This window comes from Megascapheus bottae, chromosome 7 (assembly GCF_031878675.1).
Source record: "Megascapheus bottae isolate mThoBot1 chromosome 7, mThoBot2.hap1, whole genome shotgun sequence".
Taxonomy (NCBI): Eukaryota; Metazoa; Chordata; class Mammalia; order Rodentia; family Geomyidae; genus Megascapheus; species Megascapheus bottae.
The window spans coordinates 66,696,185-66,715,166 of NC_143515.1; the positions used below are offsets into that span (position 1 = coordinate 66,696,185).

The window sequence follows — 18,982 nt, forward strand, 5'->3', positions numbered from 1 at the left end:
ACAGGGGCCTAGTGGTAGAGTGCTCGCCTAGCATGCACGAAGACCCAGATTCAATTCCTCAGTACCACGTACATAGAAAAAGCCAGAAGTAGTGCTGTGGCTCAAGTGGTAGAACTCTAGCCTTGAGAAAGCCCAAGGACAGTGCTCAGGCTCTGAGTTCAAGCCCCAGACCTGTCCAAAAAAAAAAAAAAGAAAGGAAACAGGTGACATCAAGAGGCAGAGAATGTATTTGCCATTGTGGAAGATGGAACCATATAGCCTTAGGTTCAAGACCTGGTCTACCATTTTTTAAAAATGTAATATATAACAGGGTTACAATTATATTTGCCAGATAGTAGGTGCATTACTTCTCACACAATGATAGCCCTTCTCATGTTTTTTGTCCCCATTTCCTTCCCCACCTCCCCCATCCACCATTTATTAGTTAGGTGACTTAGGCAATGAGGTGACCTTTCTGACTCTTAATTCCTGCCCCTGAGTGGAACAAACCGTGCCTTGTCCTGAAGTACAGAGACAGTACTACTCCTAGCCAAATTCCTGGCCCCAATTTCCTAAATATTCTTTGTTCTGCATAACCCAGCACCCAACCATTGTGTTCCAGATAGGATTATGGCAGTTTCAACCCTTTGTGGTCTCTGTTCAAGGTTGGCCCAGTTGCTTGAGAGAGGAGGCAAGCCTGAGCTGGGAAGGAGATAAGGGTCAAGTCTAGAGCAGAAGTTGGAGTGGAGTGGGGCTGGGGTGGACAGAGGCTTAGTGAACTGAAGCAGCTCAGATAAGGTGGTGATGGCTTGTGGGGATGTTGCGGAAGGCTGATCTGGGTGAGCAAGCCCCTGCTATTTTCAGCAAGTTCAAATCCCCAGCCCAGGTCACCCAACACCCTGGGGACTAGGGAGGCTGTGTTAACGTGACTGGAGCAGAGCCACCTGCCCGCTTCGATTAAACAGACACATTTAGAGCTCAGATAAAAGGAAGTGGTGAGTAGCTGGAGCCAGCAACAGTTCACCAAGAACATGCAGAATAAATGTCAGCCTGAATTAAGAGCCTTCTATCGGGTCCTGGTTTTTTTTTAATTTTCATAAAAGGTTTAAATAATGGCACAGAAGGCTGAATTATCAAATCAGTAGGCAATGTATGGTTGAAAGTGGATAGGAATTAATTTAATGACAAATGAGGCTTCACCATCAACTGGAGTATTATAAAAACCATGGACCACCGGACAGCACTGGAGGCATGCAGTCTTGCACAGGCATAATCAGGAGCCTGGGACAGGCTCCAGCAGGCCAGTAGCCTGCCTAAGGGCATGCAACAGGCTTTGTACATTGTCTTGCTCTAGAATTGAATATTGGAATGCATAGCCGAAGAAAGAGAGGTGTCCTCAGGTCTCTCCTGCTTGGATAATTAAGACGGAGGAGTGGGGATCATGGTGAGTGTGGGTGCTCATCCCCTAACCATGCAGGGGTATAGCTGGCTCCTGAGTCTCTCAAAGACCCTGTAAGAAGGAGGAGGCCATATTCTTGCCTGGTGCAGTCAACTCTTGACATGAGCTTTTGTCACCTTCCATGCCCATGATCGGGTGACAGACACGGGGCAGAGGTGGTAGGGCTCCCTGGGGGCTGTCAGCTCTTCCTGTGTCTGGTGTGGAAAGGATGTGCCAGTGTCCTGAGGGACACAGGAAAGTTGCAGAGGCCTGGTTGCAGGGACAGAGGAGGCTGTGGGACCAGCAGATGCCCCAACGGCATAATCAAGTTATAGGTATAGAAGGATTCTGACACTTTTTGAAGAAGGGGGCCTGACTTAAGGGGTGATGGTTAGAAGAACTGGGGCTTGGAGGCACCTGGCCATATAGGAGCCATCTGCCTTCTAGTGATAGAAGGGCAGATCCAGACTAGACTCTACTCCTTGTATCAGTGGAATGATAAGATTGGGTGTCTTTAGAGTAGTGACTCATGGAGTGAAGGGGCAGCTCAGAGACTGGGGTCTGCTAAGCTAGGACTCTTGTCCTGTTAGGGAAGCTGTGAGGGACAAGGAGGGGCTGACCGGTGCATTGCAGGCATGGAGGCGTAGTGGACTGGCCAAGCTTCAGCCCTTGGGAGCTCATGAGCACATGCAGCCCACTTGCATCTGCCATGGCACTACTTCTGGCAGCCAAAAAGTGCCCTTAGAGCTATCTCTGATGGCTCTAGGATGGAGGCAGAATGAGGCCATTTACTACAAAGAAGGGGAGAGGCCCAGAGTGAGGCCAAAGCACAATACTTCCTGTGCAAGAATCTCTGCTCCAGGATACTTCTGTGCTCCCAGACTGGACCTGGGCAGTCTGGGGGGACAGCGTGTCTCTAACATTTAGCTGGGTCCAGAGTAAGCGGGAGCTGTGGGTCTTCCTCCTGTCACCTCCATCCCGGAGTCCAACCACAGTAGCCTGTGCTGGTCACAAAGTGCCCTTGTCTGGAGTACAAGAACAGAGTTTAGACGTGAGAAGTTGGCAGAGGTCAAAGGTATGACCTTTCTCCAGGAGCCTTTGTCCCCTCCAGCTGAGGACAGAGGTTGTTGGCTGAACATTCTGTTACCCTTAGTTGAAGTACAGGATACAGGGTGAAATGGGTGAAGGGTTCCTAACTTGTGTTCCCATTTGCAAATAACTTCAAGGAACCATTCCACTTGGGCCTCCTCTCAACCCAGAGACCTGTTTGGTGAGCTGTGAATGGTGGAGTTTGGGACTGGCTTGCTGCCTGGCTCTGTATACCAGTAACCAAGAGTCACCCAAGACTCTGCTCAATGCTTCAGATGCAGAGGTGTCTGTGCTTTGCTCACAGGGCAGGGCAATGGTCTTCTATAGAAGGAGGTGTTCATGCTTACCCACTTTGGGGGTAACAGATGACAGTTCCATCACAGCCCTGCCACCTCAAGGCCTTTTGCAGCTGGGAAACAAGGGGGAGAAGTGAGTCTCCCAGGGCTTGTCCAGATGTGGAGGTGGTAAATTTCTAGCATCAGAGTGACTCAATCCTTGAGATTAGCAGCTTTTCTCTGAAATCAGTCAGAGAAGCCTGATCCCTTGTGCATGTATGTATGTATGTGCATGAGTGTGTGTGTGTGTGTGTTGAAAAGTCAGGATATTTAGAGATGAATCCTGTCTACAACACTATCTTGCTTCATGACCTTGAGCATGTCACTTTGCTGTGAACCTAAATCCTCTCTCTGAAAAAGGAGCTGGACCAACAATCGAAAGGGGTTGTGCATGCATGTGTGTGTGCATGCATATGTGTGTGCATGCATATGTGTGTGCATGCATGTGTGTGTGTGTGTGTGTGTATACACGCGCATGTGCATGTGTGCACGTTTCTCTGTACCCTCTGCCAAAGGTGATGAAAACTAGAGGACTATTGTTCCAACACTAAGGTCCTGATTGGTTGGGCAGGAGGAAGGCACTGAGTTTCAAATAGATTAATCAGGTGTTGTAAAGACTTGTGGAGGAAATGATCCCTCATCCTCCTGACTGGAAGGAACACCGTGGACCGCGGGCAGGTAGCTCAGCATGGCTATCATGGGTAGTTACTCTGTTTCAAGGCCGTCTTGCTATTTTTTCTCAAGCTGTCTTTGAATGCATGATCTTCCCATTACCACCTCCCTAGTAACTCCCTAGCATGCACCAACACACTTGGCTTGTAGTTGCTCTTCCTTCTTACCTTATGTCCATCTTGATTACATCTTTCCTGGTCCTGGCTTCCTGACATGAGCTGTGGGAGGCTGCTGGGCTTGAGGAGGTAAGGTGGAGCCTGTGAGGGAGCTCCAGGGCCCCAGAGGTAGGAGCACTTGAAGGGTTGCTCTGCTCCTTCAGAATCTATTGTCTTTGAAGGATTGCTCGTTTCTGTCACAGCCTCCCCTCTCAGCATGACTGTTCATGAGAAGCCAGCACAGGAGAGAGTGATGGCTTCTACCAAAGCTTCACTCCACACGGGGCCATTGTGGAACTGGACACAGCAAGGTAGATAAGGGCATCTACTCTGTTAGTGAGGCCATCCTGCGTGGGTTCAAGTCGCTGCTTTGCTGCTAACTCACTGCTTGACTCAGGGCAGCCAGTAGCTGTCTTGAATGCTGGTGTGAGCTGACACATAATTAAGCATTACATATCTCATATTGTTATTGTCTTCAGTTATAGAGGAACTTATATGTTAAAACTTATTTACTCATGTATTTTTTGTGCTGTTACTGGGGAGTGAATTCAGGGCCTCATGTTCTTGTTTAGCTTTTTTGTTCAAGGGTGGAGTTCTGACACTTGAGACGCATCTCCATTTGTTTTTGGTTAGTCATGAGGCTTGAACTCAGGGCCTGGGTGCTATCTCTGAGCTCCTTTTGCTCAAGGCTAATATTCTACCACTTTGAGTCACAATTCCACTTATAGTTTTCTGGTGGTTAATTGGAGATAAGAATCTCAGATTTTCCTGCCTGGGCTGGGTTTGAACCTAGAGCCTCAGGATCTCAGCCTCCTGAATAGCAAGGATTACAGGCATGAGCCATCAATGCCAAGCCATCTCCACTTTTAATTGCTTTGAACCACTTTTAATCTCCATTGGCATTATAGGCATGAGTCACTGACATGCAGTCTAAAATTTTAGAATTTAGTGCAGAGAGGGGAAAATAAGAGCTTTAGTGAGATTAAAACAATTTTATTTTGAGACAGAGTCTTGCTTTGTAGCCTGGATTGGCCTTGAACTGGTGATCCTTCTGCCTCAGGCCTCCAAGTGCTAGAATTATAGGAGTGCCTGCCATGCCCAGACCATCACTGAGATTTTGATAGATGAACGTATCACAAAGTGTGATCGGGGCAAACAATGTAAAGTTTTTGTATTCATCTGGCTGTCAAGGCAAGGGATCCTGTTAAAAGAGAGGGACATGGCACTCCTGACTGTCCCCGGGGGTGTCAGCAAAGCTCATCAGACTCTACAGACTGTGTGGCAAGCAGCTTACCCTAAGTTGTCACTCATAGCTGTGTGATCTCCCTTCTGGGAGCCTAGTTTACTCAAGGTGATTTCTAAAGTCCAGTTCTCCTAGTCTGATCCAGGATAATGTTAAAGAAAACTGGATGTTCTGGAAAGTCCCTAAAGCAAAGCCAGTTGACCACCAAGTTTCTTCCCAAATTTCTCTGCAAAACAGAATCTAGTCAGCCCTGAGATAAAGAGATTGGTTAGATGTTGTTTAGAGACCCCATGAGGGGTCATGGCTTCCTTCTGACAGCAACAAGGGCGAACGAGGACAGAGGAATGGGAGCCTGAGCCTGGTCTCCATAGACAGCATTTATTAGGTGCCATTCTCATTGTGAAGACAGATAGGTGGGAGGAGCTGATGGGGGGGCCAGGGCAGCCACAGCCTGGGGAGTTCAGGGGCTGCCCGGGGTGGGTGTGGGTGATGTCACCCACACATATTGCATATTCTGTGGCAGTGTGCCCAGGCATAAGGCATTGGGGAAGCAGAAAGGCTGCCTGCAATGGGAGGGGGTGAGACAGGAAGTGACATTAGCCTTCTAGTTCCCTAGGAAAGAACCCACTAGAGACCAGCAGTCTACTGCACTCTGCCCCAGGGCCATCAGCCACCTTCCCCACCCTCTCTCTGCAACTTTGGTTATGGCTCCCTCGGGTTGGACAGGACTTGACCCCTCGAGGGCAGGGTCACACATAGAACAGAGGCAGCAGCACTGTCCCCCACCCCAACATAAATACAGAGGGCATACCTCCAGGTCCTGCTATTCAGGGCACGTGGACAGCCAGCTCCTCTACACGGAGACAGGACACACACAGGCCAGACTTCTTCCCACTCACCCAGGGACTGGAGGACATGGCTGGGAAGGGGCCTGAGGCTCACCACCCTGCAGGCTCCTCTCTCCAGCTTCCCTAATGCTAGAGTTCCGTCTGGCCTTGCTCAGCAGCATGGAGGAAGAAAGGACTGGGAGGAGAGGTTCCTCGCCTTAGCCTCCCGCCCCTCCCCCATTTTTAGAAAATTTACAGTAACTGGGGATAAAACCCAAGGTTTTGCCCATGGGAGGGAGGTGCTGTGCACTGAGCTACATCTCTAGCCCCATGCCCACACTTGCTGCTTCCTAATTCATTCTCCCAGCTCCAGCTTTGGGTCCCCAACAACAAGCTTCAGGCATCACCTCCATTTGTTACCCTTTCCTTGGCTTCTGAGTTGTAAGTGGGTTAGGCAGAGGGCACACCTGGCAGAGGGCCAGCTTCCAGCCTACAGAGGTTCCTGGCTTTGGCCACGGCCTATCTTTAGTAACTACAGACATGGCTAAAGGGCCAGAGTTACTGTTTCCAGAGGCTATGCCTGCCAGCTTTCTAGACGATTCCCCTCAATTCCCAAACTCTTAGCCTTTCTTCTGAGGTACTGGGCTCTGATCCTCTTGGTCTCAAGAACTTCCCAGCTTGTAATCAGGCAGTCCAGAGACAAAGGCTTGTTCAGAGTTCCTGCCTTGAGGCCCAGAATAGTCAAGTCTCAGCCTCAAGGGTCAGGCTGTGGCTTCTGGTTTCCTTTCAACCCAAGCTAGGCCCAAGATGCAGGGAGAAGTGAGTAGGAGAATACTGGGCTGGGAAAGAATACTGGAAGGAAGAATACTCAGGCTGGGAAGAAGCAGGTGGGTTCCGAGCTCCCCTTTGCCTTTCGCAATCTGCATCACCCTGGGTAAGTCATGTCGCTATATCCTCATTTATAATAGCATGGGGATAAGGATCCCTGCCCTGGTGACTAGAGCATATTGTGACACTCAAATGAATGTGTAGGCAGGGCAGGTTTTTCTGAGGCTAAAAAAAAATCACTAAAAAAGTCACCCTACATATTTGAGTTGGTGATCCTTAGCAGATACAGGCCCAGCAGTCAGTCTTCTGTTTCGGCTACCAGAGTCAGGAGGGCCTGAGTCCCCCAGATCCCCTGAGAATTCGGCTACTTGCCAGGGGGCTCTTCCCCGAAGACTTGGGAGCCACTGTCTCTTGGCTTCCCTTGCTCTCAGGCCTGGTCTTCTAGTCCTTTCTTTTTGTCCTACCTTTTGGGGACTAGCTTTAGCGACTGCTGGCATTTCCATTTTCTTCATAACTGCAAAGCCATGCAAAATAACACAGAAGGAAATGGGAGGCTGGGAGACAACAGTGAGGGGATGTGGAGAGGGACAGGACTGAGAGGTGTGTGTGTGTGTGTGGGGGGGGTGACCTGGACAAAGACACCCTTGGCTTTTGGAACCAAGGGGAGGTGGGAGACCTGGCAGGACAGAGGTATAAATAGAGATGCAAACGTACATGGAATAGAGGTCCCCTCAGGAGGTTGGGGGTGGGTGGGTACCAACTGGCCTCTGAGGACTTAGGAGCATCTTAGATTTCCAAAGGGATGGGAGGCTTCCGGTGGCCACCTTCCCTCCACCAACCTCCCACCCCCACCAAGTTTCACATTTGCAGGGCTCAGATGGGGGGGGGCTCCAGGGGTCCTCAGAACCCAGCCTTCCTGCTGGCCGCTGCGAGCAGGCACAGTCGGAGATGGGGGCTGGGGGCGAGGGGTGGGAGGGCTGGGGAGGGGGCGTCCCATTGGGCCAAAGGCTTCGGGTGGGGGTGGCCTCCCTCCTGAGCGACCCCCCCCCCCCGCGCTGCTCCTCCTGGTGGGGGGGGGGCAGGACTTCCTGCCCAGCCCGGGTTCCCGCTCTCCCCGGTCGGGGCCTGGCGGGGCTGTGGTTCACACGGAGCTCCTGCGCTTCATGAGGCTGCGGAAGGTGGTGAGGCTGTGCAGGCCGGTGGACACGGAGCTGATGGCGGAGCGCTGCGTCCCGCTGCACAGGCAGCGGTGCGAGGGCGTGTCGCTGTAGCGGCCGCCCCCACCCGCCGACGAGTGGCTCTGCTCCACGCACGTGTCGGACGTGGACAGGTCCCGCGGGATGATCATGGGGATGGAGTACTGCAGCTTCTCGCGGCTCTTGTACCACAGGCACGAGCACATGGATTGGAAGTGCAGCACCTCGGAGTAGACGTTGCGGAAGCCGCCCGCGCCGCCGCCGGCACCGCGCACCCCGAGGCCTCCCGGGGCCGCCATGGGGGACAGCGCGTGGGGCGCGTGCGCCAGGCCGAGGCCGCCGCCGCCGCCGCCGCCGCCGCCGCCGCCGTCGAGGCGGGCGCTCAGGCAGCCCAGGCCGCCCGCGCCGCCGCCCGCGCCGCCCGCCTGCCCGTTGTGCGTGAGCAGCGCGCGGTGCTCGGCGTCCCGCTTCTCGTCCTCGGCGTTCATGGTCATGAAGCGCAGCACCACGAGGTTGAGGAAGGCGCCGATGACCGTGAGCCCCGTGAGGATGTAGACGAAGCTGAAGGCCACGTACTGCGGCTGCGTCTGCAGCGCCTGGTCCTTCTGCAGCGCCACGTAGTCGCCGAAGCCGATGGTGGTGAGCGTGATGAAGCAGTAGTAGTAGGCCTGGAAGAAGGTCCAGCGCTCGTAGTAGGAGAAGGCGGCGGCGCCCACGCACAGCGTGCTCACGCACGAGAAGAAGCCGATGAGCACCATGTTGGCCATGGACACGTCGGCGCGCCGCAGGCCCAGGCCCTTCTTGGCGCGGTGCAGCAGGTACCTCACGAAGGTGTTGATGCGCTCGCCCAGGCTCTGGAACATGACCAGGGTGAGCGGGATGCCCAGCAGCGCGTAGAACATGCAGAACACCTTGCCGCCATCCGTGCTGGGGGCCGCGTGGCCGTACCCTGGGGGCCGTGGGGGAGACGGAGAGAAAACACGAGCTGTGGGGCTGGCCTGGTGGAGACCCCCCTCCTCTCCCTCTTCCTGGCCTCCTCGCCCTCCCCCCGACCCTGCATCCCCCCCCATCTTGCACCAAGTTTCCACTTTTCTACTTCTTCCTCCGTTCCCTCCTCCTGCACTCTTCTCCCCTCCTCCACCTCTTCCACCTCTCCCCCCCCCCCCCCCACAGGCTCCACCAATGTCCCTGCACCCTGGACTAGCCCTGTATGTGTCACTTCCAGAGGGCAAAGAGAAAGGATGAAACTGGGCTCACTGACTCTTCCAGGGTCCAATTATTTGGAAGCAGAGCAATGGAAGTTTGAACTTGAATTTGGTTCGCTGCAAAAAGCTGAAGTGTTCCATATACTACCTAGGAAGGATCTGGCTTCTGGGAATCTTATCCAGAGGTCGTTGGAAGCATGGGTGTCAGTTGAACCCCAGCTTCCAGTCTTGCATCTGTGGACTCTGGGTGTGTGTGTGCTCACTGGCTTCTCTGGGTTTTAGTTACCATGACTGTGAGGGGAGGTGGTTGGACTGAGAGGCTTTGGATTCCTGTGATTCAGTGTGCAGGGAGGGAAACTGAGGCCACACCCCCACCCCCAGTTGGATCAGATTCTCCAGAGTTGCTTTCAGCTCCTGGTCTGGAACCAGGTCCCTAGCATCTTCCTGTAGACTTGCTTGACCCAAGTAGGCTCTGTTCCCAGTGGGATGTGACATTACCTGTGGCAAAGCATCAACCCCGAGTGTCTCTCCAGGTGTGTTACCACTGCTAGCTAGACTCTGTGTCCCTCCCCCCCCCCCTTCCAGTCTTCACTGAGCCAGGACTGAAGCAGAGCAAGCCTCTTTGAACTAACCATCAAATGGCCTTGAGTTCTGGCTAGGGAAAATGACCCTGGATGGGAACTCAGAAGCTCTGGGCATAAGATTCTGGTACTGTCACTAGTAGCTTTGTGACCTTGGGAAAATTATTCACCCTCTGATCATGTTTTTCATTTAAAAAATGAGAGCTACTGCTCTGGTCCTGTTTCTTTCACCAGACTTATGGGAATAAATATTTCAAGTTTTATTAAGAGCATTATGATAATGGAATAATGTTGGCAGCTTTGCCATGTTTTCTTTTCTAAGCTGCACAAAATATGCTTCTTCCATGCAGTCCTCCTGGATTCCTCACAGTTGACAGTGATCTCTGCCTTTGTGTGGCATGGAATATGTTCAGCCGTGAACTCCGGGGTCTCCAGCTGCATTTCACTAAACACCAGCGTTGAGGGGCACTGCCAAGGTGTATGTGCTCCATAGCTTGTGCCTCCCTGGGAGCTCAAAATATGCTTGGTTTAATTACAGGCCTGAATACCATGTGTCAAATCCTGTCTGTAATGTAGATGAGCAGAGTATGCTCAAAGCATATGCGCCCTCCCCCCACCATATGTGTATGTGTGTTGTGTAACTGCTCTGAGTCTTAGTTTCCCCATCTGTAAAATGGGGCTAGTAAGTCACTTGCCTTAACAGGGATTTGGGAGGAGTAAGTAAGATAATGTATGCAGTGCACTTAGCCTGGAGTCTGGTACTTATCAAGGGCCCAATAATTGCTGACTGATTAATAATGAACCAAGTGCCAGATTACTCTCACGTTTCCAAGAGAGCACCCGGCTTGGGAGCAGCTGAGTTTCAGTAAAGCTGGCATGTGTGCCAGCCTAGGCTATCTGAATCTTCAAGCTCAGGGATATCCGGGGACAGCTGTTCTGGGTGAGGAGGCTTTAGGGCTGTGCTTAGAATGGACTCCCCTGCCCCTTCTCCCCCATGGCATCTGGCCATCTCTCCCTTTTGCCAGGGGCTGTGCAGCTGAGCTGTTGAGCCGCGGTGCTTGAGCCATCCACAGTCCAACAGGGTGAGAACAGATTGTGCCTGCCAGCCCAGCCTGCCAGCCAGACCACAACTCACCTCGACAGCTGTGAAGGTCCCTAGCCAGGGCCGCTGCTTATCCCGCCCTGCCCTGTCCCCAGGGGTGGCACTGCACAGTGTACAGAGGGGCATAGCACTGGGGATAGGGCACCGTAGGGAATGAGGAGTGTGGGCCAGAGCTCTGTTGTGTGACCTTCAGTACATGCTGGGCTCGCTTGCTTTGTCTACAGTAGGGGTGGTGGAGCTGAAGCTTGTAATCCCTGCCCTGCCTGCCCAGCAGGGGGCCAGGGAAAGGAGACACTGCTGGGTGGAAAAGTTCTTAGTAGCCCATGGAGTGGCAGAAACAGTGATGATGGAACCTTATAGGAAAAGACCCTGGAGGGCTGTCCAGGGAGCAGAGCCATTTGTGGGGCCAGGAAGCCATGGCACGGGGTACCCCTTCTCTAGCACCACCCCCACCAACTTTGACCAACTTTCTCTATGCTCTACCATAGCTTGTAACTGCTACCATTCAGGAAAACTCAGTGCCCACTGCTTGGACTTTCTGCCCATGCAGGCTGCCCTCAAAGCCCCCGCGCCCTTCCTGCTGTGATTCTAGCCCACCATCCCTGCCTAGCTTGTTCCAAACCCTCAGTAGCCACCTGACTTTTCACCATGTACCCAGACATGCTGAGCGCCCCATACCAGTGCTTCCCCCTCTAACACCCTCCACCCTTATCCCCTCCATTGGCTGGCTTAGGCAGCTCAAAGCCCAGCTCCAGCCACCAGTGACCATCCTCCCCCCGCACTGTCCCACTGAACTTGACTCTCAGAGCAAATGACTCATCCAGGCTTGACCAAAGGCTCCTACCAGGGCGGAGTATCAGTCTACCCAAGGCCTGCACAGATCTAACCCCCTGAAGCAGATACGCAGGCACACTCTCACTCCCGGCCACAGGCCAGGACCTACTCATCAGAAGCTCTGACCCTTGAGACACGCTTTCACTGAATCCTCAAAACCCTCTTATAAGGTCACCATGGTGAGCGCTTCCCCCCCAGCCGTGCTCAGGAGCAGCCTGGTGAGTTGCTCCTAGCCATCAGGCCTTTCTGACCCAGCATTCATGCCAGTGTACCAGAGACAGTGGGTCACCCCAGGAAGGGAAACTGAGGCCAGGGAGGAGGGCTGTTCCAAGTAGAAGATGAGGCACCGTGGTACAGAGAGTGATGCCGAGGAGACAGAGACTTTTCCAGCACGGGGCCAGGGTAAGATTGTCCTGTTGTCACTGGGCGAGAGGGTGAGGGAGCCAACCTGCTGACGTGGATGCCCAGCTTGGAGGACAGCCAGCCAGGGTGGAGTCAGTCCCAGGGGGCCTGGGCTTCTGGGAAGTCACTGGGAGTTTGGCAAGCCTGGTCTGCCTGCAGCAGGCTCTTGCCTGCCTGGGCCCCATCTGAGACAGGCGTGGGGCTTTGTGAGAGAGAGGGCGAAAGGTGTTGCTCTGTCTAGTCCTGCAAGTGTCTGTGTGAAGAGTTCCATCTGTCCCTCTGACAATGACACACAGGGGGCTGCATTCTGGGCTCATCCAGGGGTCATCTCCCAGGCCCCACTGGAACTTGTGTCTTAATTATGGGACACTAGCTGCTGCCTCTTGGAGCCACCCAATTAAGGTGACTCTTAGGTAAGGATTATTTGGCTTGTTCCTGCTTCCTCTCTCTGACTCGCTCCCCTGAACCCACTATAGATTCAAAGGTTCCCAGTGCTTTAGTCCTTATGCAGATGAGGAAACAGAGGACCAGAAAGGAAAAGCAGCCCGCTCAACGCCATACAGCTGGGGAATAGAAGAACCAGAGCAATATCCCTGAATGGATTCTAAAACCAATGATTTGTCTACTGCTGTACCTGTCCAGGTGTGACACCCAATCACAACCAGCAGCTCTTACCTGGGAGTCACTTAACTAAGAGGGTTTAGGAGCTAACGGGAGGCATGGAAGTCACTTGAAGAAGCCAGATGCTGAGCATAAAAATTACGTGGTTGGGCATAAATATTGTTAATATTAATTGTTTTAGGGTATCAAGAAACTAAGAGATGGAATGGGAAGCTCCAGGCTTCCATTCTTTCCTTTTCTGCCTGTCACTGCCAAGGAGCTTAGACATTGGCTAAAACCCTTCCCTCTAGGACATTCAGAGCCTAGAGGGGGTTGGTCAGTTTTGACCCTCTCTGTAACCACTGTTTCTTCTTGTGGCCTATATTTCTTTCTAGTCAAGCCCTTGGTAATGGGCTTGGCTGGCTGCACTCAGTTACCTGCCATCCATTAGTCTCAAGTGCCTGCTAGCTTGCCAGCCTGACCTTCTACTCATAGCATAGCTGGCTGTGGGGTGGGGACATTGGCCAAAGACTTGGGTGGAGGAGAGTGCATGAGGTTAAAGGTCTGCTCTGATCTTGGCTGCGACCAGGTTTGTGTCTCAACCAGTCCCTTTCCCTCTCTGGGCCTCAGTTCTCCATCTAAATGACATGGACGGACAGGTCAGGATAAGATTCTCTCATTTCTTCTTCCCTCACCCCCCCACCCCCCCTTGCCCTGCATTTGTTTTGTGTGGTGGTAGGGTTGAGCTGTGGGCCTTGTGCTTGCTAGTTGGTGTACCACTTGGTGGTTGGTTGAACCACACCTTTTTTTTTTTTTTGGCATTTTCCCTATAAGGGTCTTACATTTATGCCTTGGACTGTGTTCCTTCTATTTATACTTTTCACATGGGTGGAATGGATGACAAATGCGTCTCACTGTACCCAGCCTTTTATTCATTGAGAAGGGGTCTCAAGAAATTTTTGTCTGGGATGGGCTCAAAGTACAATCTTTCTGGTTTCTTTTTCCTTCCTATCAGGGATTATAGGTGTGAGTCTCTGTGCTCTGCTCCCCACCTCTGCTCACTGCTGTGAATGCCTTGTATAATCTTCTCTCTTCTCCCACCATTTTGAGAGAGTTCATTTATGCAACATGATACATTGATTAATACAGTGTATTTACTATCCAGGCACTGGATAAATTATTGTTAAAGCCATAAACAATTAATTCCCTCATCAAAATTAATTAGTGCATCTGCTAATCATAATATCTGTTTAACATAAGATAATTGGTTCTATGAGGCTGAAGTAAGTTATCTTTATATGTTCAAATACTGAAAGTAAGTGGGGGCCTGTGTGGTTTAGTGGAGTAGATATGCACACAGGCTTTGGAGCCAAACAGCTTTTACCCTTGGCTAGGTTATTTAATCCCCTGCCTCAGTTTCCACAGCATTAAAATGGAGATAATGATGTTTGTTCCGAATAGACTTGCTGTGGGGTTTAGCAAATTAGCAGACCTAAAATGCTTAGAACATCAGTAGCAACAAATACAAATTATTAATATAAATATTTTGGGAAACCTCAAGAAAGTCTTTGTGTGTGGGCGCACATCCATCTGCATATGGGGCTTGAACTCAAGGCCTGAATTGGCATTTTTTTTCACAGCTGTCACGCCAACATAACCCCAGTCCAGCTTTTGGCTGGTTGATTGGAGATAAGAATCTCTCACATTTTTCTACCTGGGTTTGCTTTGAACTGAGATCCTCAGATCTCAGCCTCCAGAGTAGTTAGGATTACAGGTGTGAGTTGCTGACATCAGCAAGATGAGATGATCTTTGAAATTTCTTTTAGCACTAGTATTCTGTGACCAGTGTTTTCTAGTGTTCCTGGAATACTGGCCTTATGGAGTTAGTAAGTATTGGATGAGGAAAAGATTGTTGTTTGGTTACATTAATTGGGGTAGAGCTGGACTAAAGAGGATCTACTGTCATTTGATTCAGGTGTTGGCTTTCTCAGGGCCATACTTGTATTTACATGTAGGGCCAGTCGAAGCTGGGTGAAACTGTTAAGTTTTCCATGTATTGGGTGGTAGAGCTCCCCCCCCCAATCAAATGTCTGGACAAATGTACCTTGGAATTACATTTGGGAAATACTTCTCTAAAGTCCTTCTTCCAGGTCTCTGGGCTTGAAACTCTCTTGATTTTAGTCTCTTGGTGAATTATAATCACAGGGCCCTTGGCAATGCGCAGTCATACCCTGCCTCTCCACAGACCTCTCTGGCTGGGCTCATGTTCTGAGGGAAGATGGATGAGGTGACCTGTGGCCTGAGACATCCAAAGGCTGCGAACTCTGAGCTGATGCTGAACATGGGAAGAGGGTCTGACTTTGAAAGCTTGGGCTTGTGGGGCTGCCAAACAGTACAGGCTCCAGGGAGAGGCAGCTCCAGGGCCTGCAAGGCTGGGCCTGACTGCTGGCTAAGAGAAGGTACCTGGGAAAGGGCTGGAGAGCACAAGGATGCCGAGCCAGGAAGTGGGACTAGAATTGGTTAAGGAAGTACAGCTGGCAGAGTCTCCAGACCTACCTCTGAGGATGCAGGGAGGGGCTGGGGCCTGCCAGAGAAGACAGCATAGTTCCTTCCCACCTGGGAGATCTGCTTAGATGTCCCGAACCTTTCCAGAACCTTCCAGAACCTTCTTCCCTGAATGGTGGGGCCTCTCACACTGCCTGTCCCATGAGAAAGGAGTCCTGCATGCTGTAAGCCCCTGGGGGGTGAGCCAGTCCCCTGTGTTATTCACAGAGTCTGGTGGGGTGAGGACAGTCACTCAGCAATTACTGAGGCTTGTGGCTATGGCCAAAGTTCTAGAGGACTCTCTAGCCCGTGATCGTGGAGAGAGGCCCTTTTCTCATACACCCAGCTTCAGGGATCTCTGATAACTCAGAGTGTGCCTGTCCTTGCCAGGGCCTCCAGCCCAGCCCCATTCAAAATGAACTCAACTCTCTGACCCCATAAGGAACCCCTGCACCCCCCACAGTAAGTAGCTGAGCGAGAGCTAGGCCCTAGAGCTAGTGGAGGGTGTGGAGCGGGTTAGCATGCAAAGCTGGGCCTGGAGTTTGTTGCCAGGCTAGAACTCCAGCTTGGGGAAGGACAGTCTTGAAGCACAGCACCCAATCCCTTACTCCACCGCTCCACTGCTCGCCCTGCCCCTTCCCAAAACTTCTCTTCCCACTACCTCTCAGCTCTGCCCCAGCAGGCCTTCCTCTCTCTTTAGCTGCCCCTACCCATAGGTGTCCCTTTTACTGGTTCCTGGGGGCTTCTTGTGCAGAACTGCCCCATGCCCCTCCCCCCGTTCCAGGCCTGCGTGGCATAGGCGGGGGTGGGGGGTGGGGGTGGGGGTGGGGAGCTAAGAAGGAGGGTGCTGGTGTCATGGAAAATCCCTTCAGCAGCCAAGGTCAGTGTTTGCAGACATAGCTTGGCTTGGATCCAGGCCTGCCTCTGGGACTAACTCCCTCTGTCCATCCCAGAGGCCAGCCCTGTGCAGGGGCCTCCTAAGCTCTTCAGGGCTGTTCAGGGTGCCTGGGGCAGAAGCCTTTTGAGTGATTAGTGCTGTAGTGTGGGCCACTTCATAGTTCCACTTGCCCATTTTGCAGATAGGTAAACCAAGGCCCAGGGAAGCACAAGGATCCGTCTCAAGTCCTAGAAAGTTAGCATCAAAGTGAAGACTGGAATACAGGACCCCCTGTCCTCACTTGCCCTCTTGGACTCCCCAGAGAGCTTCAGCCAAGGAATAGGAAGGTAGTTAAAGACATCTGTTAGGTCAAGGACAGCTTGTGGTTAGGTTGGTGATACAGCGGGCAGAAATAGACCAGAGGCTCAACAAGGCTCCAACTTCAGCACACTTTCTGTCTAGAAGTAACTGATGGGATCTCTCACTCAAAGCACTTTGGAATCATTAATGTCCCACCCAGAGAAGTTGCTAACTACACACACGAACCAAATGCATGGCACTGTTGGGCCAGTTTTTTGGAAGAGATTTACAACTGGAATAGGAAAACTGGATGTGGCTGGAATGTTGGGGAGGGCTTCTAGGAGGAGGTAGCATTTGCCCTGAGCTCTGTAGGGTCAATGGGAGATGCAGGGTCTCTGGAGTCCTTGAAGCAAATAAATAATACTATGGTGAATTAGGGGCTGAGAAAACAGACTTGGTGGCTTTCTCACAAATGGAAGTGTGTGGGCACTGGGGAAACCTCTCAGGAAGGCGGCTTCATGTAGATGAAGCAAGCACCTTAGAAATGCATTTATCCCGGGACCCTGTGGTGCCACTTCTAGGAATCTGTTAGGAAAATAACCAGAGATTGGAACAAAGATTTATGAACAAGGAGGTTTATAGCAACATTTTCATTGTGAAAAATTGTAAACAGTTCAAATGTACACCAACAGAGTTTAGTTAAACATATTAAGATGTATTTATGGGGTAGAATATTGCACAGCTATTAAAGTACTGTGCTTGAGTCTCTTAATTACATAAAAAACCTTCCTATCATGTTGGAAATGGTAAGTGTAAGACTTTCTCTAAGGCCAGATTCCACTCTGAATAAGTAAAAAAAATGCATACAGACAGTAAAAGAAACTGGAAATATACTAGAAAGCTTTAGAGAACGTATTTCTGAATTATAGGATCATGACTGATTTTAATTTTTTGTATGTTTTATATGTTCTGTAAAAAATCTATTACTTTTATAAGTAGAAAATGATGAATATTATAAACCTAGCCACCACAGAAAATCCTCATGGTGTTCTTAGAGCAGAAAGTGGTTGAAAGGAGAGGGTTCTTGAGTTAGGCAAGGCTAAGGAGCTTGGAAGGAATGAAAATTTTCACTGGAGGGCAGCAGTGGGGAGCCTCTAGCAGCTCCTGAGGAGGGGAGGGATACATCCAGACAGGTACCCAGGTGAGTTTTCTGGCACATCTCTGTGGGTGGAAGTGAGGTGGAGGTATTCATGGCAGAAGATGGAGGGCAGAAAGATTTGTTAGGGGATCTCAGTATGGTCAAATCATACAGTGGTCAGGCCTGAGGGAAAGGAAAGCTGAGAGAAAAGGGAGGGAAGAGGAGAAGTGAGGAGAAAGTTGAGAGGAAAGCAAAGAGGGCAGAAGGATATGCCATGGGGAAGATGCCTTTGCATTTGGGGAAAAGCTGTAAGTTCCTGGGGGATAGGTATTTTTAGGTATCTATAGTATGATGTCTCTATAGTGTGATGTTTCCAACATGTTGGAATGAGCTTGAGACAAAACTGGCCCTTACCCAAATCCCTGTAGAATGAATGAGGTTTAGACAGGATGGAGACAGAGAGACAGATGGGAATATGAGGCCATGGGAGGTAGGCCACAACAGTGGACAACAACCCCAGAGGTCCTGGGAAAGACACTGACTGTGGACTCTCCAAGGGCAGCCACCATATCAGGTGTCATGGCCCAGGCTGTGTCTCTTGTCTTTGTGATCTGTACAGGGCATCTATGAGCTCAGAATGTCTTGCCAATTGGACATGGCAGAGTTTTAATGAAATGAATCCATCAGGACCAGCCTGGCATCGAGATAGGAATTCTATAGCTCTCTTTCTTTAATTTTTTATTGCCAGTCGTGGGGTTTGAACTCAGGGCCTGAGCACTGTCCCTAGACTTTTCTCAAGGCTAGAGCTCTACCACTTGAGCCATAGCACCACTTCCAGCTTTTTTCTGTGTGTAGTACCAAGGAATTGAACCTGGGTTTTCATGCATGCTAGGCAAGCACTTACCACTAGGCCAAACTCCCAGCCTCTCTACAACTCTCTTTTAAGATGGCCCGAGGTGCCAGTCTCTCCTCTACTTCCCTGCCCCTCATGCTTCTTCATATCTAACACCAGAGTCTGAATAGCCAGAGTTGAATGCATTCATGATCCCTGGCTTTGCCCAGCTTGCCATGGGAGAAAAGGCAATGGGACATGGCTATCTCTTTTTCCTTTTCAGATTCCCCAGAGGAGAATTGCTGTCAACTGGAAGCCCTTTGGGTCTTAAACACCACAATGGGCCCAGAACCTAGGTGCTAGGAATGTCACTGTGGAAAAAACGTTATGAGTAGCACAGAGCCTGGGAGGTGAGGTGGGGTGGGAGAGCACAGGAAATAAAGAGAACCCTGCTAGAAGTTAAGAGCCTGGCACCAATCCTAGCTCTGCTATTGACTTGCTGTAGGACAGAAGTCAGCAACCTTAACCTTTTTGGGGGATTAGAGATTAAACCCAGGGCCTTGTAAATGCTAGGCAGGTGCTCTACCACTTGAGTCATGCCCCCAGCCCAAACATTTTAAAAATAAAGGATCAGAGAGTAAATGTTTTTATGTTTCCCAGTTTTTTTTTTGTGGGTCTTGGGGCTTGAACTTGGCCTAGGCACTGTCCTTGAGCTCTTGAGCTCAAGGCTACCACCCTGCCCCTGGGCCTGGGTGTTTTCCCTGAGCTCTTCAGCTCAAGGCTACCACCCTACCCTTGAGCCAAG

The 18,982-nt window shown here is 51.1% G+C and overlaps 1 protein-coding gene across 1 annotated transcript in view; it reads right to left on the reverse strand.

Moving 5' to 3' along the window:
- Nucleotides 1-7,645: 7,645 nt before the first annotated feature.
- The window catches only part of Kcnk3 (potassium two pore domain channel subfamily K member 3), a 37,596-nt gene continuing 26,259 nt past the window's right edge, over nucleotides 7,646-18,982 (reverse strand). Inside the window, exon 2 of the mRNA XM_090337328.1 lies at nucleotides 7,646-8,711. Coding sequence (XP_090193454.1) covers nucleotides 7,708-8,711 — 1,004 coding nt within the window. The 3' untranslated portion in view covers nucleotides 7,646-7,707. The remainder of the gene's footprint in view (nucleotides 8,712-18,982) is intronic.